The sequence below is a fragment of the Musa acuminata genome, chromosome BXJ2-6, assembly GCF_036884655.1.
Source record: "Musa acuminata AAA Group cultivar baxijiao chromosome BXJ2-6, Cavendish_Baxijiao_AAA, whole genome shotgun sequence".
Classification (NCBI taxonomy): Eukaryota; Viridiplantae; Streptophyta; class Magnoliopsida; order Zingiberales; family Musaceae; genus Musa; species Musa acuminata.
This window is the reverse complement of record NC_088343.1, coordinates 5,241,896-5,262,897: the sequence shown is the minus strand read 5'-3', so window position 1 is coordinate 5,262,897 and position 21,002 is coordinate 5,241,896. Positions and strand designations below refer to the sequence as shown.

The 21,002-nt window shown below is 38.3% G+C and overlaps 4 protein-coding genes across 25 annotated transcripts; all 4 read left to right on the top strand.

The window, feature by feature from the left end:
- Positions 1 to 114: 114 nt before the first annotated feature.
- On the top strand, positions 115 to 8,529 carry LOC135585833 (transcription factor MYB3R-3-like). Of its 22 annotated transcripts, none has more exons than XR_010487521.1 (12): positions 115 to 217; positions 380 to 478; positions 560 to 698; positions 1,615 to 1,666; positions 2,546 to 2,603; positions 4,500 to 4,594; positions 4,688 to 4,791; positions 5,826 to 5,954; positions 6,720 to 7,621; positions 7,699 to 7,772; positions 8,038 to 8,091; positions 8,256 to 8,529. XR_010487521.1 is itself a non-coding variant. In XM_065111704.1 (11 exons), exons 3-10 carry the CDS (start codon positions 562 to 564, stop codon positions 7,743 to 7,745), a joined length of 1,524 nt encoding a protein of 507 aa, XP_064967776.1. In that variant the 5' UTR covers positions 115 to 217; positions 380 to 478; positions 560 to 561; the 3' UTR covers positions 7,746 to 7,772; positions 8,228 to 8,529. The 22 variants fall into 22 exon arrangements, 10 of the variants coding, with proteins under 10 accessions (XP_064967776.1, XP_064967775.1, XP_064967774.1 ...); XR_010487520.1 differs by having other exon boundaries at positions 8,228 to 8,529; XR_010487519.1 differs by having other exon boundaries at positions 8,163 to 8,529.
- A 3,286-nt stretch (positions 8,530 to 11,815) lies between these two features.
- Positions 11,816 to 12,707, top strand: LOC103988239 (elicitor-responsive protein 1-like). Its single transcript, XM_065110692.1, has 5 exons — positions 11,816 to 11,882; positions 11,977 to 12,042; positions 12,119 to 12,263; positions 12,346 to 12,481; positions 12,648 to 12,707. The coding sequence occupies exons 1-5, from the start codon at positions 11,816 to 11,818 to the stop codon at positions 12,705 to 12,707; spliced, it is 474 nt and encodes a 157-aa protein (XP_064966764.1).
- Positions 12,708 to 13,771: 1,064 nt separating this feature from the next.
- LOC103986997 (elicitor-responsive protein 1) lies at positions 13,772 to 14,904 on the top strand. Its single transcript, XM_009405167.3, has 5 exons — positions 13,772 to 13,870; positions 13,969 to 14,034; positions 14,187 to 14,331; positions 14,420 to 14,555; positions 14,639 to 14,904. Exons 1-5 carry the CDS (start codon positions 13,804 to 13,806, stop codon positions 14,651 to 14,653), a joined length of 429 nt encoding a protein of 142 aa, XP_009403442.2. The 5' UTR covers positions 13,772 to 13,803; the 3' UTR covers positions 14,654 to 14,904.
- A 903-nt stretch (positions 14,905 to 15,807) lies between these two features.
- On the top strand, positions 15,808 to 18,221 carry LOC135613427 (laccase-4-like). The gene is made up of 6 exons (XM_065110457.1): positions 15,808 to 15,945; positions 16,055 to 16,206; positions 16,286 to 16,530; positions 16,613 to 16,741; positions 16,824 to 17,792; positions 17,889 to 18,221. The coding sequence occupies exons 1-6, from the start codon at positions 15,832 to 15,834 to the stop codon at positions 18,017 to 18,019; spliced, it is 1,740 nt and encodes a 579-aa protein (XP_064966529.1). The 5' UTR covers positions 15,808 to 15,831; the 3' UTR covers positions 18,020 to 18,221.
- The last annotated feature ends 2,781 nt before the right edge of the window (positions 18,222 to 21,002 follow it).

The window sequence follows — 21,002 nt, the reverse complement described above, 5'->3', positions numbered from 1 at the left end:
GACGTTCAAACTTTGCGCTCGCCAACGGTAACGACTCCGTCCGTCAGCTTCGGTTACCTAAACTCCTATCCATACAAGGCCACACCTAACGGCACCGTCACCGCGTTGATTACCCTTTCCTCCCCCCCCCCTCCCTTCCCTTTCGGTTCAGCGAGCGAGGCTTCGGTGTCGAAAGCCCTCGCGAGTCGGGAATCCCTCGTGCTCCCTCGACTCGAAGGTTTCGAATCCGATCTCTAGCTCTTCTCCCGCTCACGCTGTAGCGGACTCCATTGTTTTAGCGATTTTGTCTGCTTGATCTCCTCTCGCACCGCTTTGGATTGTTCTTTTGCTGCGGTATCGTTGATCTTTCCCGGTCTTGTTCTCCTTTTGTCGGTTCCAGACTCTAGTATTTGATTCGATTTCTGCTGATGCCGTCGGTGCTGGATTGAGCGGGGTCTACTGTTGCTTCATGTTGGGGACTTGGCCACCGGAACCATTGGTGATGTGGTTTTTGATATGATTTTGGGTTTATAGAGGATTCTTTGGGTTTAGTCTAATATATGATGGCTTGTTCGCGCAGAGATGAAGATACAGCAGAGTTGTGTTGAGAACAAGCAATCAGCTGTAGCCTCAATCTCATCCCTGTCGGAGGGAAGGTTTGGTTTGTCTAGGGTGTCGCCTGCCGTTTCTAGTCCACCGACATCTTTGCCGTCGAGGAGGTACTTCTCGACTCTTGGTGAATTTGATCTAGGGGACTTGTATAGTGCTACGTGTCTTCATGTATGTATCTCTTGTTTCCGTTAAAGTTGGGTTCTCTCCTGGGTGAAAGATAGTTTCTTTGTACGTTCCATAGGTAATGCAGATAGAGTTAATAAAGGTCAATTATTCATTTTTAGTTTTGGTTCCTATTTTTGTAATATATTTTGTGAATTCTAATAGTTCCTATAGGGTTTGAAATAGCAATGCATCTGCATTTCAGAAATACGCAGGAAGAAATTATCTTTACGGTAATTCAGTTGAAATAGAACTTCTTTATTTTATAATATGCATTTTCATAATAACTACTTGCATACTATGGTTGGAACATTTCTTCTGGATCACAAGTCATTGTGATTTCAGAGCTGGATGTGTGCGTCATTCAAGCTGGGTGAAGTTTATCTAATTCCGAGGAGCATAATCAACTGTGTTAGCAGGGTGCATCTGCTAGTGATTTCCATAGTTTATTGTGATGAAAATGTTTCTTGAAGAAATAAGAATGTTTGAGGTAAAAAAACCTTCAAATGGAAAATGTTTCTAGAAGAAAAAAAGCATTATTTTGTGATGTAATTTTCAGAGGTAATTTGTAATTACTATTTTGTTTGAGTAGTGCAGAAGATGAATTTTGAACAGTCAATTGATACATATCCAATGGTGAGTAGATTGTGTTTTTATGCAGGTCCTGGATTTTGCTCACCTTTCTAGATTTCATTCTTGTTTTACATATCTTTCTTTTGTTGGGAAATTGCAATTCTCTTTTGAGGGTTTTTTTTTATTTTGATGATTTAATCTTCAATAAGGATATTTGTATCAAATCATCATTTTGAAAACTATGTTTACTAACTTATTTCTAACATTTTTATTTTATGTTATATTTAGGAGAACTAGTGGTCCTACAAGGCGAGCTAAGAGTGGTTGGACACCGCAGGATGTAAGTGGCTTATCATTATTCATGAGTTCTACCATATCTTTGTTTAAGAATCACAGGCTAGTTAGAATTTCAATTAAATATATTTGAATTGTCATCTGATTCAGGCCTACCAATTTGCCATCTTTACTAAGTTTGACTAAAATATGCTATTCTGCAAGGCTCTAGAATTACCAAGTATTCGATTTTGTTTCAAGCCCAAATGGATGCTAAAACTGGTTCATGATGTCAACCTGTTGACATGTCTATGGCATTCGAACTCATATTAACCTGAGTAGCATGGAGACTAAATTTGTATATGCGTATATAGATAAAGAAGAATTTTTTAATGAGTCTCAATGAGTCACATATCATTATGTAAATCTAATATTGTGACATAAGCAGATATAAACCTTTAGAATAAAACATGACCCAGTGTTGTTTCATCTATATGCTGAATTTTTAAAATATCAGAAAAAGCTTTGATTAGTGTTTGAATTTTGGACATGGGTCCAATATAATTTGTAAAGGGGAAGAAAAAGTTCCAAGTAACATTTATATATTTTTTTTCAATTGGTATAATAGTGTCTGGCTTTAGAGGAATATGCCTATTTTTCTATCTCTTTTATTTTTTAGAACATTGGAAGGAAAATCTGACCAGAAAGTAATCAATTTAAGAGGAAATGTCCTTATATCTCCAGAATTGCAAAAGGTTCTGCGGTGCTTGAGTTCTATTAATTGTGCCTCCACCTTTATTGCCTTTGGATTAGGCCTTTTAAATTAAAGCTCGATGCTTTTGTGCTATAATTAATCTAAAGAACATGTGAATGAATGTTTTCTCATATTTTCATGCTATTTATATATAGTTCCGAATTTCTGATAACTTTTATTTAATTTGGATAGGATGAGACATTACGGAAAGCTGTTGAAGCTTACAAAGGAAGATGTTGGAAGAAAATAGGTATGGTGGTGCCATGATATTTCTTGTTTGTAATTAACGACCCATAAACCAATATGGTCATTATTAGTTTCTTCTCTCCATACAATATATATATACATATATATACAAATATATATATATATATATATATATGTATATATATGTATATATGTATATATATATATATATGTATATGTATATATAAATGTATATATATATATACATATATATATATATATATATATATATACATACATACATATACATATATATATATATATATATATATATATGTGTGTGTGTGTGTGTGTGTGTATGTATATATATATATATATACACATATACATTGTTAATATCTTTAAATCCCTTCAGTATGTGTATGTATGTATGTATGTAACAGTGAAAGGTTAATATCTTTTAAGTATACAATGAAAACCCAAGGTGTTGGACAGCAAAATTGGAAGGCAACTATATACTGAAGGGATCATAAAATAGTTGGATGCTTATGAGTAATTTGGTGGGCATTAGAAGTGTTATAATCATGTTGCCATCAGATTCTACAAATCAAGTGTTCTGTTGCAAGTTTCAATTAATGATGTGGCTGCTTGCAGAAGTAGGGCTAGATTGGTGCCAAAAATTTCTCTAGCAGAGTGACCACTCTGATGGACAAATTAGGAGAGTGATGATCTAATGGTGAGCTGACACATGCTATTGTGGTGCACACTTGTTAGTGGGCCTAAACCTCGTTCACATGAGACTGCAGTTGTTAACATGGGTTGTAGATGGAGGTCACCAGGACCCTACATGATATCCTAATAGATTTGACATGGATTCTGCAGACTACATCCCATCAAAGAAGCATTACAAGTCTTTGAATGGAGCTTTGTGGAGTTTGGCATAAAAAGAACATTATAAGACGAAACTTTCTGAACATTCTGAATATCAGAAAACTAGATGCCTAGTGTAAATTCTATAGGTGCAACTAGAAACTAGTAAACAACACTGATGAAGAATATCCAACTTCAAAATGAAAACACGGTTCTGCAGGGCCTTTGCTGCTTTATCACAACAAAAAGGAAATACCAGCATGAATACATTTGCTGTTCAGATATAAGGATTTTTGCATAAAGCTCCCCACCTTATTTGTTCTAACCAGGCCCCTACATGATATCCTAATAGATTTGACATGGATTCTGCAGACTACATCCCATCAAAGAAGCATTACAAGTCTTTGAATGGAGCTTTGTGGAGTTTGGCATAAAAAGAACATTATAAGACGAAACTTTCTGAACATTCTGAATATCAGAAAACTAGATGCCTAGTGTAAATTCTATAGGTGCAACTAGAAACTAGTAAACAACACTGATGATGAATATCCAACTTCAAAATGAAAACACGGTTCTGCAGGGCCTTTGCTGCTTTATCACAACAAAAAGGAAATACCAGCATGAATACATTTGCTGTTCAGATATAGGGATTTTTGCATAAAGCTCCCCACCTTATTTGTTCTAACCAGGCCCCTCTTCAACAGGAATAAGAGAACCAGCCATTAGACCAGGGCCTGGTTGGTTAAAATACTCTAGAAAATCAAAGTGATTCCTCTGTATGAAATATTTGTCATTTTCCATTTTAGATTTTTTTTTTTTAATTTCAGGTGCTTGCACATGCTAAAACATGACGTGATTTCTCCTATAGTGGTGTCTTTATGTTTTGTGCTAGATCGTCTTGCATGGTGCCCCAAGTTATTATTTTGTATTGTAGTTGTTGCAATAGCCTTTGAAGTTCAAATTATGAACACAAAAAAATTTAGGACCCCCGATAACAATCTGCAAGTTTTCAAGAATTTACTTTCAATCCTGTAGTACTGATGTTATATGTTATATGTGAGATTTATGCTGTTGATTTCTACCTGTCCAGCTGAATCTTTTCCTGATAGAACGGAAGTTCAATGTCTTCATCGGTGGCAAAAAGTTCTCAATCCTGAACTTATTAAAGGTCCATGGAACCCAGAGGTTTAGCTCTAACTTTATTTATAAGTTTGGTCATTGGTGTATCTTTAGAACATTAATACTTCAAGACACTTATATGTTCCCTCATGATTACAGGAAGATGAGAAACTCACAAGTCTTGTAGCAAAGTATGGGCCAAAAAAATGGTCTGTCATTGCAAACTCTCTTCCTGGTCGAATTGGGAAGCAATGTTGGGAGAGGTAAGTTCAGATCGTTTACTCTGTGATTACTGAAAAAGCATTCCCAATAATTAGTTTTGAGTTATACGGAAAAATACTTTGTTATTCTTTTCCCCTTAGACTTTCTGTATATCATCATATATAGAAAGTTGATAACAGTTCAATCCTTGCTGGTTTTTTAAAGTCCCCATGGAACCCCTAAGGAGATCCTTTCTATAAATTTAAAAAGTTTTTTTGCTTTTCAAGTCAGGGGACAAATAAATAATAGTACACCTGGAAATTAGATTTGCTGGAACTTACCCGATTTTTCCTAGGATAAAAAGCCAGGTGAACCAATCTTTCCTGTCTTCTATATAGAAGAATAAGACAAAGTTTTCAGGGAAGGACCTTTTGTTTGTCCTGCCTTTTCCTAGTATAAACTATAAACTATTGTTTGTCAATTTGCCACTGTAGAAAATGAAGGAAAAATTGTACTCGTTAAATACACTTATCATGTCAGTCAAGTCTATCTGCAGATATGGTACGAAATGCTATCCACGGAGGAGAATGCGTTCGTCAATGTTTTTTGCACTCTCAACTTCTTTTAATTCATATTTTGTATGATGGATAATCAGCCCTGGGAAACCAACTCTTAGGAAGCTGTAATATGATGTTTGGTCATCTTTGTACAGATACAATGCAATTGGTTTCAAGAATCTACTTATGTCATATGATTTAATGTAACTGTAAAATTTGAGTTGAATGCTTGCTTCAATTATGGTTTGACAAGCTTTTTCTTTTTTTTCCTGATGTTCCATGTTCACTGTCAGTTATCTTTATTAAAGAATCAACACCACGGGCAGTCCCTTACATTTCTGAAAATAAAATTATATGATTAATGGACTTTATGCTTTTGATTCCTATTACCTGCCACCTATAAGTTCTTTAGGATGTACAGCGAGAACTTAATCTATAAATTCTACCATTTCATGATAAGTGTTCAGTATTATGCTTGATAAAACAGAACTTATGGTCTTTAACATCCTTCTAAAAGAACATCTTTTAACCTCTTTTAGGTGGCATAATCATTTAAATCCTACGATAAATAAAGATGCTTGGACTGAAGAGGAAGAACTTGCCCTCTTGAATGCCCATCATATACGTGGTAATAAATGGGCAGAAATTGCAAAGGTCTTACCTGGAAGGTATTTGATTCTCATCTGACATGCTTATGTTTAACGCAATAGAATCAGTTTCATTAATATTAATATTTAAATAATTCAGGAATTGCTTTTCTTTTCTTGATAATGCTTTGTGTTGTTTATAAAGTACCATAATATTGTTCTCTATTTGAGTTATCAAATATAGAGTATTACGAGGGTAGATTGTCATGCTAGTCCTTTTGTGCCATTTATCATGCACATAAGATATCAGTAGAGCACAAAGGATGGCAGCATAGTTTCATGTGTCACATACGAGTTGTGTGTGCCTAGACCTAAGTAGTGTCGTGTGTGCCTAAGTAGTGTCGTGCCTAGACCTTTGACACTAAGTAGTGTCGTGTGTGCCTAGACCTTACTAGCATGGTAACTTTCGATCCATGTTGACATGTTGACATGTTGAATTAACTTAAATTAATCTTATTCTCTCAACTTCTTGCAAAAAGTCGTCAAGTTTAACTGATTACTGTGTAATGCTAATCCTATTGTTCTCATACCTTTTCCTCGAATTAAATAGTTCTTTTACTATATTTGTGGTATCTCATCCATGTTAGGCTTTTTTCTATAGGCATATTTGTTTCTATTTCTAGACACTGGATAATGTGAATAAATTTAATTAGCAATCTTATACACCTAGTATTACATATCATGCAATACTGCCTCTCTTTCAGGAGAACCTTGTTAATGTCTGGCTTTCATTTGCTAGCACTTCAAGGTTTGTTGTAATTTTCTGATCATTATCTTTGTGGCTAGGACTCACAACTCAATTAAGAATCACTGGAATTGTTCCTTAAAGAAAAAGTTAGATTTCTTTTTGGAAACTGGTAAGCTTCCAAAAGTTGTAAAACCTAAGATGCTTAATGGCTCAAAGGAATTAGTTGGATCAGCCAGTTCCACGTATTCTGGTCTGCCTACTGGACTATGTAGATTGGAAGATCAAAAAAATTGGTTGGAACTGTCAACAGTTCAAGAATATAATGCTGAAGCTGTTAATAATTCTACTGTTGAAAGCAGTATGCTCACTCCGCTATCTGATATCTGCACTATATCTGATTTGGGAACAGAGTCGGCAGAATGTAGTAACACAGGTGAGAATGATCAATTGAATGATACATCTGCACCATCATTGCACCCGGCAGCTCCTAGTCTCCTTGGTGCTCTCTTTTGTAAGCCACCTCTGCCAGAAGATGTTTGCCACTCCAAAGATTCTGCTCTCTTCACCTCATATGACTCTACGCAACAATCACACTGCTCGGTGATTGTGAAACAGTCCAATGGTTATCTGACTCCTCCCTCTGTAACCAGTAATAATGGAGTTTTCTGTGTGAAATCCATATTAATAAATGCAGCTAGAAGTTACCCACACACTCCCTCTATCTTCATGAGGACAAAAAGGAATGCAGAAGCATCCCTTGCTTCTGATAGTACTTCACAGAAAAGTAGGGCAAAATTTCTGGACAGTTCTGATAATGTGGAGACAATCAACACCTCAGAGTCAAAATTCAGTACGAGTCCTTGTAGTAGAGGGGCCTTATTATTCAATGGGAAGAACTTGAATGTTTCTCCTCCATACAGGTTGAGGTCCAGAAGAACTGCAATTATCAAATCTGTTGAGAAGAAGCTTGATTTTGCATTTGAGAAAACTAATTGTGATGGTAATGCCAATCCCCTTAAAATGGCTGTGGACAGCAGTTCTATTTTTAAATCCAGAAATGTCCTTCCAATCATATAGGAGAGGACTCATGGAGGCTTTGTCAAGTGCAAGGACAGAAAATGTAGAGATGGCCATGAGCTGATGCACAAGTTGTAAGTACTTTTTGGAACCTTGCTTTGTTTTGATTGATGCATATTTTGATCAACACATATACCTCCCTATTGAGATTAGAGATTGCATCTTCAATGTATAATTCTGTTTGTTTACTTTAACCTGTTACTGAATTTTCAGTTTTACATTTTATATTATACTGTACTGGAAGCGTTCATAAATTGATTATGGATATTTCTATTCGGTAAACAACAATCTCCAATTTTACCGGTCTGTGTTAATGAGATCCTCTTCAACCATCCATAGTGACCTCCTTGTCTGCATCCATTTTACAACTCAATTGAAGATTTCTGCTAAACGGTAAGTATGATCTGGTTATTTGCTGATAACAAACTAGCCACTGACTCTTCTTGTTCCTTTTGCTAGTGTAGGTAAGAGTCTTATCTGGCCTTGGAAGGTTGAAGATTTTATCTGTTTTTTCCGCTGTTTGATACAGAATGAAGTCTGAGTAAAAGATTTGGCAGATTGGTGATCTCTCTCATCTGGCCTTGGAAGGTTGAAGACTTTATCTGTTTTTTCTTCTGCTTGATACAGAGGGAAGCCTGAGTAGAAGATTTGGTAGATTGGTGATCTCTCTCTCTCCTTATAATTCTTAATAACTGGTTGGAATGCCAGAGAAACCTGTTGTGTTTATCGTCACAAAGTGTGCAGATGATGCCCCTTCTTTATGACCTTGCACCAAAATTTATGAAGATGTTGACACATCCAAAATACCTAATTAATTGTACATATAAACTCCTTCCGGTCTCTGAAAATGGTCTGAAATTTTTGGGTGTGCCAGAAAATGCTTTTATGGAAACTTGATCACTATATAAATGCATGATTGTATAGAAAATGTTCGAACACAAAAAATAAGAGTATTTTCTGAAAATAGGATGCACTTCATGACCCTTTTATGGTAAATTATAGATAGAATCTGATAGTAATATAAACCTCTCTAACTATAATGTTCAAACATGGGGGAATCAATTTGAGATGTGATAAGGGAAGATTATACCAAGTTGTTTATATCTTCAACAATGTTGTCAACTCCTTTGTGGTATATGATCCCTTTGGCATAACATTAAAGAGGGATGTTTGAATTTAGCACGTAATTAAATGCACGATAATACACGGAGAGTTTAGGTCATCCCCTCGAATCTTCATTTTTGATTTTTACTAATATTTCCAAGTTTTTTGGTTAACTATCATACTATAAAAATCAAGGAGTTTTATTAGGTATGTCTTCAACATAGATTTAAAAGGATCTCGACCAAAGATTAAATGTTCTCGCTTCTAATCGACTTGAGATATTATTGGGAAAGGATCATGATTGATCTGAGTCACCTGGACAATCATAATTTATCATAATAGATTGACATTAAGAGGACCTCATAAAATATTTCAAAGAAATCATATTAAATCTCATTAGAAAAATTAGGATCAGCACTATATCCTCTTCTTCCAATACCCAAATCCACCATCAATTACTCCACAACCAAATCCTCCTCAGCCAATTATCGTAGTTCTTATAGAAGCCTAGGGCTCATGACAATTCCTATGTTACCATGGATGTAATCGATATGATTCTTGTCCTCTTTCCTAAATATTTTTTATTAATTTTCTCCCATGACTTAATTGTTAGATTCCCTAATATGTTATTATGATTTAAGAAATAAATATTTAAGCTTCTATCTTTCTATGAGATATTTTAGTAAGGTTACTAAAATTCATAAATTAATTAATTATAAAAACTAAAATATGTTCTTACTTTTTTTGGGAGAGGGCTCACCTCCCTTATTTAATTTAGTTGAACATGAAATCATGTTAAATTAATAATTTTAATAGATTTTATGATATTTTATTATTTTATTTATTTAATTTTATTTATGTTTACGATGATTGGTTGGTTCAATCTCATTTGACATGACTGGATCCAATTAGTTTTACATTTGGATTAATGATTTTATACCAATTCAATAAGGACTAGAGGCTATCTCAAAATCAATTCAATCATTCTAGTTATCATAGAAATATTAAAAATTCTTATAATAAATTTCTAAATAGCAAAAAGGGCTATCAAATAAGAATTTCCTAAAACAAACTCTATCATAAGTTTGAATATATATATATATATATATATATATATATATATATATCATAATTAATTTGACTTAGACTTTATTTTAAATCTTATATCTTACGTGATATGGAGTCAACTTTCAAGATTGATCTATAAGAAATAACTATTTTTGGCTTGGTCCAATCGTCACTCCAAATATCAGAACAAATATAAGAACAAAGAACACAAGGAACCTTCTTTTATGTAACATTGAACACACGCGACTTCCTCATCTCACCTTTCAATCTTTTTCTTTGATCATTCCCAATCTAATTTCAATCTCAAGCAAAACTAGAAGGTGAGACGAGGACCAGAATTGGAGTATTATTGTCTGCAAACTTTGAATCATAGCTACCATTTGCATAATAAACATCCCTAAAACGTAGAGAGAGAAAGTTGCTCAAGGCACGGGTTGGTAGTGTCAAATTCAGAATGGCAATTGAATCTTTAAGTCTTTATTGGATTCTGATTTGGATAAGAGGTAAAACTAAAGGGAAAAAAAAAATCCTAAAGTGCAAGTTAATATAACTAAAGTAACTCATGGATGGTACGGAGAAGTCAAAATGTAAGATAGGTTGAAGAGGTCAACCTTCACCTTTTTTAAATGTATTAAATATTTATAGAAGGAGAAATCAAATTAACTATTAATTATTGAATAAAAAATCTTAAAAAATAATAAATATATATATTAAAATAATTAATGTAATGTATTTTAGGGTGATTATATAAATCTTTTATATTGGGTTATGAAATATATAAAGTTTTTAAAATTATAAAAAAAATTAAGGATAACAAAAAAGATTTTTGTTTTCTAAAAGGACTGCAATCCAATCCACATTGGAAAATTATTTCCAGCTACAAAGGTTTCAGTGGTTGAAGACTTGTAAGAGTAGGACTGATGAACAGTCCATATGTTCCCATACATGAAATCGGTGTGATTTTTGTCCTCTTTCCTAAATAAAAAAAAAATCCTTAATTTTCTTCACGATTTAATTTTTAGGTTTATAATCTGTGATATGATTTATGAAATAAATATTCAAGCTTCTATCATTGTAGAAGATATTTTAGTAGGGATATTAAATAAAATAAAAAATAATAATTATGAATATAAAATATTTTCTTACCTTTGTGGAGAGGGCTCGTCTCTTCCTATTTAAAGTGACTATGTCTTTCTTATTTCTCGTAGAGTTTGGAAGCGAGACGAACGAGGATCGAAGACACTCTGAGTATAAGTATGTTTTTTTTTAATTGAAAATTTTATTTTTAATTTCAATAATCTTTTATGTGTTTATATTAAATCCATGTTGTGTTTACTTTGAGATATTATTTATTTACAGATTTTGATATCGAATATGATCATATTAATTTAGTTAAATATGAAATTATATTATATTAATAGATTTAATATATTTTATGATATTTAAAGGATTGAACAAAGCATCTCATGCATAAACAAATGAATAAATATAAATGAATAATTATGAGTATTAATAAGATGATTTACTTGAAGAATTAAGACTAAATAATTTCTATATCATTATTAAGTGTAACACATCCGAGCAATGCTACCCTATCTACTATTAGGAGAGTACATAATTGAGTATTCAATGTCTATCTTTGTTACTTGACACTTATGTATATCATTTAGATGTCTTGTATATTTTTTATCATTTATTCGATACATGAGGTTCATAATAAATTGATATGTTATCATTTTATATTAAAATATTAATATAAAATAATTTAAATTTATTTTTATAAATAGTAGATATTATTTTTATGATTTTTTGAATATTTTTACTCAACTCAACATGCATGTTTGTGACATGATCTCTGTCTCTTTCAGATAGAATATACGCACGCAAACACCCAAACACATATATATATATATAGAGAGAGAGAGAGAGAGAGAGAGAGAGAGGGATGAGCACAGGAGAGCTGAAAGTGTTTCTGGTTGATGCCACCGGACTAAAAGGAGCTGACTATGTAGGTGAGTCAATGGCTGCACTTCGGAAACACAACCTTCTTCTTTTGTGGTGATTCAGTACTCGATACAATGATTGATATGTGATCAATTGTCACAGGCAGTATAAGTCCTTATGTGGTGATTCAGTACAACAATCATGAGCTTAAGAGCAGAACCGCTCATGGTAAGCACGATTCTCTGCAGCAGAAGAGGCTTTGCAATCTCCATTTCCTCTCTAACATGAGGCTTTTGTGGTGCAGATCAAGGTGGGGATCCCGTATGGAATGAGACATTCGCATTCCCGGTGTCCTCCTCACCAGTGGACAATCCCATTCAACACAAGCTCATACTCAGAATCATGGACGCTGACACCTACACAGAAGATGACTTCATTGGACAGGCAACGTAAGCTTTTTTGCCGTCATGGGAAACACCGAAGGATCCAACTCTTCTTCCTACCTTGAACTGACGGTGTCTTGTAATGCAGGGTTCATCTGGGAAATGTGATTGCTTTGGGCACGGAAGAGGGGTTTGCTGAACTAGAACCAGCCAAGTACAGGGTTGTTCTTGAAGATGAGAGTTACTGTGGTGAGATAGAAGTTGGTGTCAGGTTTACAACACAGGTAAGTAGCAGCATGCAAGAGTTACTCTTCGTACTATCTATCTCTAAATACATGCAGAGCTACCAAGAACAACCTTTGTTGTATTGCCGTAGGTGGAAGAAAATTGAAGCAGAAGGGTTTTGGCGGATGTTGATACGTAAATTGCGATCGATGTTGTTGTTCTTAGGGTGCTTTAATCTTTGTCAAGTTTCCAAGAAAACTTGTTGAAGGATTGGAAACAAGCTAGTGATTTGATTCTTCTTTAGCTGCTTCCTAATCTAAAGCATGCAAGACTGTGCAATATATAGTTTGTGAACCTCTCGGTTGGATTGCCTGCAAACAATGATATTATAGGTGTAATGAACGTATGGTGTTGCGAGTTCATGATAAAGATGGATGACATCAGTACATCAGCATGTTGACTTTGACAATGACATTGAGCCAGGAGAAAGTACTACTTTGTGCTGACTGCCCTCTGGTCAAATGGCCACGTGATGATGCTAGTAGAGTCTCCTACTATCTTTCTTGTAGGTAGAAACCTCCTTTCTCAATAGAAAAAAATCATGGAATTAATAAAACAAGAAGATTGCTATTAGCAAACCTCATTTTGCTATATATATATATATATATATATATATATATATATATATATATATATATATATATATATATATATATATATATATATATATATATATATATATATATATATATATATATATATATATATATAAACCATGATTAGTTTGACTTAGATTGGTATTTTAAATATTATATCTTACATGATATGGAGTCAACTTTTGAGATTGATCCATAAACTTATGTTCTTCAATTGAATTGGTGTTGAACTGACGTGCTAAATGATGATAAGGAGTCATCATCATTTACGATTGGTCAGAGACGTCTCCTTCGTCCTGGTGAATGCTCGATCCTGTCGTTTCCATCCGTTGGCTTGTCTCCATAAAGAGTTGAGCAGCATAATTGATCTTGTCATTGCTATCTGTTGACTTGGTCTTCGTGAAGACTTCAGCAGGAGACTGAGTCTCGAGGATGGAGTTCGAATTCGCTTTTGAAACTTCAAATTAATTAAAAGGTTATAGTCAGATTAGAGAGTTACGAGTTGTTGGAATCTTGTAAGTCTGAAACTATATTGAAATAAGAGCAGCAAATGAAGAGAAGACCTCCATGCGTGTTGCAATGGTCAGCTGGTACTCTTTCTGCGTTTCCATCGACGACAGGATCAACGTTTGACTCCTTCTTCCAAAGAAGATCTATATATACGCCGAGGAAGAGGAGGAGAGACACAAAACCAAACAGACCAACATAGATCCAAACAGAGAGAGATGAGCAAAGGAGAGTTGGAGGTGTTGCTGGTTGATGCCAAGGGACTAGCAGGAGCTGACGTTATAGGTGAGTCATCGGTGGCTGCACTTCACAAACACAAGCTACTTCCTTTGCCTCCTCTTTCAAACTCGATCCGGTGATTGACATGAGATTGATTTCCACAGGGAAGATAGATCCTTATGTGGTGATTCAGTACAGGGATCAAGAGCGCAAGAGCAGAATTGCTCGAAGTAAGCACCGATCTCCCAAACCGAGCAGAATTTTATGTACATATATGGCATCAAGCTGTTAATTTTCCGTGTGTGTCATTTCTGATGGATCTCAGAGGAAGAGACTTTGCCGCATCGTCATCACCATCTTTCTTCTCTAATTGTTGGTGCAGATCAAGGAAGGAATCCTATCTGGAATCAGACATTAAAGTTCCCTGTGTACTCCTCAGCAATCAACAATCCCAGTCAACACAAGCTCACACTCAAAATCATGGACTATGACACCGTCACAGCTGACGACTTCATTGGACACGCAACGTAAGTTTTTGCTTTCATGGGAAACAACAAAAACTCGAGCTCCTCAACGCGATTCCCTCGAACTGATGGTGCTCTGTAATTGATGTAGGATTCATGTGGGGGAAGTGATTGCTTCGGGGATGGAGAAGGGGATTGCAGAACTACCACCAACCAAGTACAGGGTTGTCCTCGAAGATAAGCGTTATCATGGTGCGATACGAGTTGGTGTCACGTTTAGAACGATGGTAAGCTGCATGCCAAACTCTTGATGTGTCTCTAATAAACACACGCAGAGCTAACAAGAACAAGCTTTGTTGTATTGCCATAGGTGGAAGAAGATTGAAGCAGAAGGGCTTTGGGCCGATGGAGATGCGACCTATAGGATTAGGGATGTAGATTATGTTGTTGTCCTTAGGATCATTCTTTGTAGAAACATACGATTCTTCTTTAGATTGTTGTCACTCTAAAACAGGGATGTTAACTTCATAGTTTATTCATCTGTTAGTTGGATTATTGTCTGTAAAAAGCAATTAGCACTCTGTAATCAAAATCAAACCAGCATGTTTATCTGATTTAATGGATGTCTTTCATCTTGATCAAGTTCTTCTTCCATCATTTTTGTGTTTGTCTTTCTTTCCATAAGTTAGGGAGTCCAATGATCTTATCAAATCACAAAAGCTTTATTACATATTTATTTTTTATTATTATACGATACAGACAATTTTGGGATCCACCCATCAACAAAAATAGTACTAAGACAGGAAACGATCCATGTCGATGATCCCAAATAATTGGGATATTAAGATATTGTTTCTTCTATTCTCAACATATTTTAGTAAAAGGAAAGCTGATTTTTTTTCTACATCAATACCGACTCCGAGAGTCAACATTATGAGATGCTTGAATTGGAGGCAAAAATGAAGGATGCATTTAGTGCATGACAATTGCTTTTATGTGGACCTTTCATGAATATGATTCACTTTTAGCTAGCATATAATTTTCAATCAAACTTCAAACCTACCATACATTCCATTATCTGTACCTTGGGATGCCTTTGTGAAGTGAATTGGGTCAAACATCCCTCTCTCTCTCTTTGGAACACAAAGAAGGAAGCACAAAAAGGAGAAACAGGAGAAGAAGAAGAACTTCACTACCTACTCCCCCAATTCACCTACAATTTTAGGTTTCCTCTCCATCTGTGCAGTGACAGGACATCAAAGGACAACATGCATGTCGACTGTAGAGGGTGATCGCTTGATATCTAAGAATGATGGTTGTATGCTTGTATCACACTTTTGCATGGAGAACATACCGTCAATATTTTTCTGATAATTTTCATGGTGGTAGTTCGAAGGAGAAGGCCAACAGTGTCAAAGATAATGGTATATGTGTCTTCTTTGCCTACAATCTAAAGCTAACCTCATTCACCAAACATGTCATAAAACATATAAATACATCTCTCTACTTCTCGTGGCACCATAAGTCTTACCATTTCTCTCTTGTATCGCCACAGATACAGGGATGGCTTCCTCAGTTCTCATGGGAGCCTTGTTCTTGTCATCCATGGTTGCGTTTGCGTTTCCATATGATGTACGAGCCGAGCATGCTGGCACGACCAGGCACTACAGCTTCGACGTGAGTTCTTCTTCATTGCCTACCTGAAAGTTAGATGTGTAATCCGATACATGCGCACATTGCAGTGGAACTTCCATCGTTGTTAAACTAATGAGAGCCTGGTTTGCAGATACGAATGGCAAATGTGAGCAGGCTCTGCGCCACAAAGAGCATCTTGACCGTCAACGGGGAGTTCCCGGGGCCGAGGATCGTGGCCAGAGAAGGCGACCGCGTCGTCGTCAAGGTGTCCAACCATGTACCGCACAACGTCACCATTCATTGGTATGTATGGTGTCCTTGATCATGTTTAGTAGTTGGCACCGGGTTGCGAAATGGACGGCAGCTGATGCTTTGAGGACAGGCATGGCGTCCGGCAGCTGCGGAGCGGGTGGGCGGATGGGCCGGCGTACGTGACCCAGTGCCCGATTCAGACAGGGCACAACTACGTCTACAACTTCACGATGGTGGGACAGAGAGGGACCCTCTTCTGGCACGCCCACGTTTCATGGCTGAGGGCCACCCTCTACGGCCCCATCATCATCCTCCCCAAGCATGGCGTTCCCTACCCGTTCGCCAAACCCTACAAAGAAGTCCCCATCATCTTCGGTGCCGACCTTTTCTATTGTTGCACCGGTTGGCGTTGTCTTCGCTTTGATGTAAACTTGGCGGCGGCTTGTTGTGGATGCAGGTGAGTGGTGGAAGGCTGACACAGAGGCCATCATCAGCCAGGCACTTCAGACCGGCGGCGGCCCTAATGTTTCAGATGCCTACACGATCAATGGCCTCCCAGGTCCCCTGTACAACTGTTCGGCTAAAGGTACAGCTGCGAAGGCGAACAGAGATTTGCCTGCGTCCAAAGAGTTGCGCGTGCTGACAACATGGACGTTTCGTCATTGCAGATACATTTAAGCTCAAGGTGAAGCCAGGAAAGACGTACCTCCTTCGCCTGATCAACGCTGCAGTCAATGACGAGCTCTTCTTCAGTATCGCCAACCATTCTGTCACCGTCATCGAAGTCGATGCCGTCTACGTGAAGCCCTTAGACACCGAGACTATCGTGATATCACCGGGCCAGACGACCAACGTCCTCCTCCATGCCAAGCCTACTTACCCCAGCGCCACCTTCTTCATGATGGCCAGGCCTTACGCCACTGGATCCGGCACGTTCGACAACTCCACGGTCGCCGCCGTGCTCGAGTACCGAAAGCCCTACAGTTCATCCGCCGCCGGCTTTGACAAGAACCTCCCGCTCTACAAGCCGACCCTTCCAGCATTCAATGACACTTCTTCCGCCACAAACTTCACCGGCAAGTTACGTAGTCTGGCAACAGCTCTGTTTCCGGCGAACGTGCCGCAAACCGTGGACCGACGCTTCTTCTTCACGGTTGGGCTCGGGACGAGACCGTGCCCGAAGAACCAGACGTGCCAAGGGCCCAACGGCACCATGTTCGCCGCCGCCGTCAACAACATCTCGTTCGTGTCGCCCACGACGGCTCTCCTCCAGGCACACTTCACCGGGAAGTCCAGCGGCGTCTACACCCCGGACTTCCCTGTCGTCCCCCTGATGCCGTTCAACTACACCGGAGCTCCGCCGAACAACACGATGGTGAGCAATGGGACCAAGTTGGTGGTGCTTCCGTTCAACACCAGCGTCGAGTTGGTGATGCAGGACACCAGCGTTCTAGGGGCGGAGAGCCACCCGCTACACCTCCATGGCTACAACTTCTTCGTCGTCGGGCAAGGGTTCGGCAACTACGATCCAGTGAACGACCCCGCCAAGTTTAACCTGGTGGATCCGGTGGAGAGGAACACCATCGGCGTTACGGCCGGCGGTTGGGTGGCCATCAGATTCTTGGCCGACAATCCAGGTCTGTGTTTACCAGAATGCATGTTCTCTTGATCGAATTGGTACGCGACACTGTTCGGTGTCTCACCTGATTGCTTTGGCTTCTAATCACCTGCAGGTGTGTGGTTCATGCACTGTCACATTGAGGCTCACATGAGTTGGGGGTTGAGGATGGCATGGCTGGTCTTGAATGGAAGACTGCCGAACCAGACGCTGCCACCTCCACCGTCGGATCTTCCCAAATGCTAATCTTGGCGGATCGGCCGTTTGACTAATTTGGGTGCTCTTGATCGACATCTTATGATTTCTTTTTGTTGTGCTGTCATTTTTGTGAGAAGATGAAATGTTTTCTTCGTTGACTGGGACCATCGTTGACTCAGTTTCATATTGTATAAATAATATGGCGATTTGGTGATCCTCATTCGTCATATATTTTTCACTTAATTCAATTAATAAAAGTTAATTTATCTCACCTTTGGCTAATTTATTAGATAATAACATTTGTATCTAACAACAAATTCAATTACTCTAGATGTTTGACACATTGTTGGATTGACAATTGAGGAGATGGACCCAACCTGTTTGTTCCCTTCTGGTTGTCTCTAGGGCTCAAGGACATTCTAATTTGGGTTCGTTTCGCTATGTCGTCTCCTTTCTCTATGTCTCATTGTTTCGCTAAATCGCATGAATCATCGGATCTCTGTTGGTTGGTAGAGATCTATATGTACAATGTGCCCATCCATGTCCTCGGTTCTCAACTAATGGGGCATGTCCTTCTTATTCCATAGACGGGTGCATTTGGCCTCATTATTTTCACGTGTGTTTATATTATCTTCTATCGAGGGATTATTGCTGTAAATAATTATATTTAATATTTTAATTTGTATATTTTTTAAAATTATATTGATATCTCATTAGTTATGAAATTGAAATATCTAAGTTTATTTACTCTAACCTTGTTAGTTTTATCAATATATGAAAATAAAAGTCAAAAAGATAACTTTAATGTTTCGATTGGTGGTGATGAATGATATCGATGATGACAAATAATGACGTTGCTAAGGCTCGGGTAGCTATTGTAGATTAGAAGAGGAATGACGAGAGATGAGAGCTTCTCGGCAACTATATCGACGACGAGCACGATAGTATACTCAGCGTCATATTTTTTTACCGTCATCGGATACATATGTTGGGAGCTCGATAATCGCTCACTTGCCAACCTTCCAATACTTCCCTTCTTAGTCGATGACAACCACGGTGAATATAACTCCTCCTTCAACAACCCTCACATCCCCCTTTTTCATGTCAATGTCGAAATTGAAATGACAATAGAGAGAGTGGCAAGAGCTTCGACGACCTTGACTTTGAGTCGAGCAATTTGCTCAATCGGTCAACAACGAGATGACCACCGTTTTCATTGTAGATGCCTTGACAACCATCACTATATGCATCAACACTAGCATAGTTGCTGAGCGACAAAATATCTACTGATGTGAAATACTCCTTTTGTTGCTTGATAACTACATCAACGCTGACGCAAATATAGAGCGGTGTCGCTCATCAACCATGTCAACATCAATACAAATGCAGAGTGGTGTCGCTTGACAACTGCATTAGTTTTGATGCAAATGGTGGTGATCGTCGCGGTGTCAACATAAATGTCTAGTAGCAAAATGGTCGCTCGACATTTATATCGATAACTCTTTCACCACTTGACAAGCGTTGGTGTCGACGCAGATGATGGTGGCTACCATGGTGTCTACAGCGAAGATGATGGTCATATCGTCGAGGATTCGTTGGGTGGATCACTCGACCCGAAGCTAAAGTTGTTGGAGCTCTTGTTGCTCACCCCCACTATCACATCAATTCTGGTATGAATATGAAAAAGGAGAGATGGGGTCTTATCGAAGGAGTTATATTCATTATGATTGTCATTGATGGGGAAGGGAGGCTCTGGAAGGCTAGTAGGCAAGCGTTATTGAGCTCTCAATAGATGCATCTTATAACGGTAGAAAAATATGGGTCCCTAAATTCGACGCTAAGTACATCATCATACTTATTGTTGATGCAATTGTCAAGCGGCCTTCATTTTTTATTGTCACTCTGATTATCCACAACAGCCGCTCTCAGCTCCTAACGATGTCGTCGTTTGTTACTATCGACGAAACGTTAAAATTATTTTTTATTTATATTTTTTTTTAATTTTTGTTAGTAAAATCGATGGTGTTAGGATAAATAAATCTAAATGTTTTACTTTCATAATTAATTATAAAAGGAGTAAATATAATTTTTTAAAATAAAAAATTTAAATACTAAGATAACTAATAATTAGTCATCTATCGGGAGAACACTCAGCCGACACGATACAACCCACCAACGTCCCACTGACCACACCGACCGACCTAGCGTATCCCTCAGCGACCAGCGGGCCCCACGCCTGTCTTCCCGGTTCGAGGCTTCCTCCGCTTCGCTGACATGGCACCCACCATGTCTGAAAGTAAGATGACTTCATTAAACAAGCAGAAACTTTTTTCCACCCTTTTCTACCCATACCCGATCATTAAGTGGACGGCAAGAGTCCCACCCTGTCCCAGAAGAAGGGGAAGGGTGACTCAACGGGCGGTAGTACGTGGCACGGAGATCATTCTAAACCTGCTATGATTTCAAGTAGAAACCGCGAGTTAAGCGGTAATTTTCCCGCCTTCCTGCCGATCCAATTCCCGCCCGACCTATCAGTTCATTATTCGTTTCGCCGAGTTGATTCGTTTCCCACTCGGTTGGCTTCCATCGCACGCCACGACGCCGTTCTCTTTTCTTTCCCTATAAAACGCCCTCCCCTCTTAACCCTTGTTTGAAAACTTCTCGCCCTTCTCCTTCATTCGATTGCAAGAGAGAGAGAGAGAGAGAGAGAGAATGGTGGATGAAGACGATGAAAATGGAGCGGCAAGAGGGTCGGAACCCGGCGGGGACTCGCTGCCCCCCGCCGCCCAAGAAGAAGGTCCCTGCCGCGGCGTCCGGCAAGAGGAGAGCCCCGCCCAAGTACGGGTACTTCCACCCGCCCGATCTCGAAGCCCTCTTCGCCCTCTCTCCCAGGAGAGCACCTTGCCCTTGAACTCTGCCCCTGCATCGCCCAAGAAGAGACCCCCTACCGCGGCGTGCTACAAAAGCAAGCGCAGAGCTCCGGCCGAGAACGGACGAATCCACTCGCCCGGTCTCGACTCTCTCTATGCAA

Excerpts from the sequence above, each read along its gene's own strand:
- LOC135585833 (XM_065111697.1), top strand. The coding sequence starts at position 562 with ATGAAGATACAGCAGAGTTGTGTTGAGAACAAGCAATCAGCTGTAGCC. Across the intron at positions 699-1,614 it reads ACATCTTTGCCGTCGAGGAG|GAGAACTAGTGGTCCTACAA; the intron begins GTACTTCTCGAC and ends TGTTATATTTAG. Across the intron at positions 4,595-4,687 it reads AAGGTCCATGGAACCCAGAG|GAAGATGAGAAACTCACAAG; the intron begins GTTTAGCTCTAA and ends TCATGATTACAG.
- LOC103988239 (XM_065110692.1), top strand. The coding sequence starts at position 11,816 with ATGAGCACAGGAGAGCTGAAAGTGTTTCTGGTTGATGCCACCGGACTA. Across the intron at positions 11,883-11,976 it reads AAAAGGAGCTGACTATGTAG|GCAGTATAAGTCCTTATGTG; the intron begins GTGAGTCAATGG and ends CAATTGTCACAG. Across the intron at positions 12,264-12,345 it reads GACTTCATTGGACAGGCAAC|GGTTCATCTGGGAAATGTGA; the intron begins GTAAGCTTTTTT and ends CTTGTAATGCAG.
- LOC103986997 (XM_009405167.3), top strand. The coding sequence starts at position 13,804 with ATGAGCAAAGGAGAGTTGGAGGTGTTGCTGGTTGATGCCAAGGGACTA. Across the intron at positions 13,871-13,968 it reads AGCAGGAGCTGACGTTATAG|GGAAGATAGATCCTTATGTG; the intron begins GTGAGTCATCGG and ends TGATTTCCACAG. Across the intron at positions 14,035-14,186 it reads CAAGAGCAGAATTGCTCGAA|ATCAAGGAAGGAATCCTATC; the intron begins GTAAGCACCGAT and ends TTGTTGGTGCAG.
- LOC135613427 (XM_065110457.1), top strand. The coding sequence starts at position 15,832 with ATGGCTTCCTCAGTTCTCATGGGAGCCTTGTTCTTGTCATCCATGGTT. Across the intron at positions 16,207-16,285 it reads CACAACGTCACCATTCATTG|GCATGGCGTCCGGCAGCTGC; the intron begins GTATGTATGGTG and ends CTTTGAGGACAG. Across the intron at positions 16,742-16,823 it reads GTACAACTGTTCGGCTAAAG|ATACATTTAAGCTCAAGGTG; the intron begins GTACAGCTGCGA and ends TCGTCATTGCAG.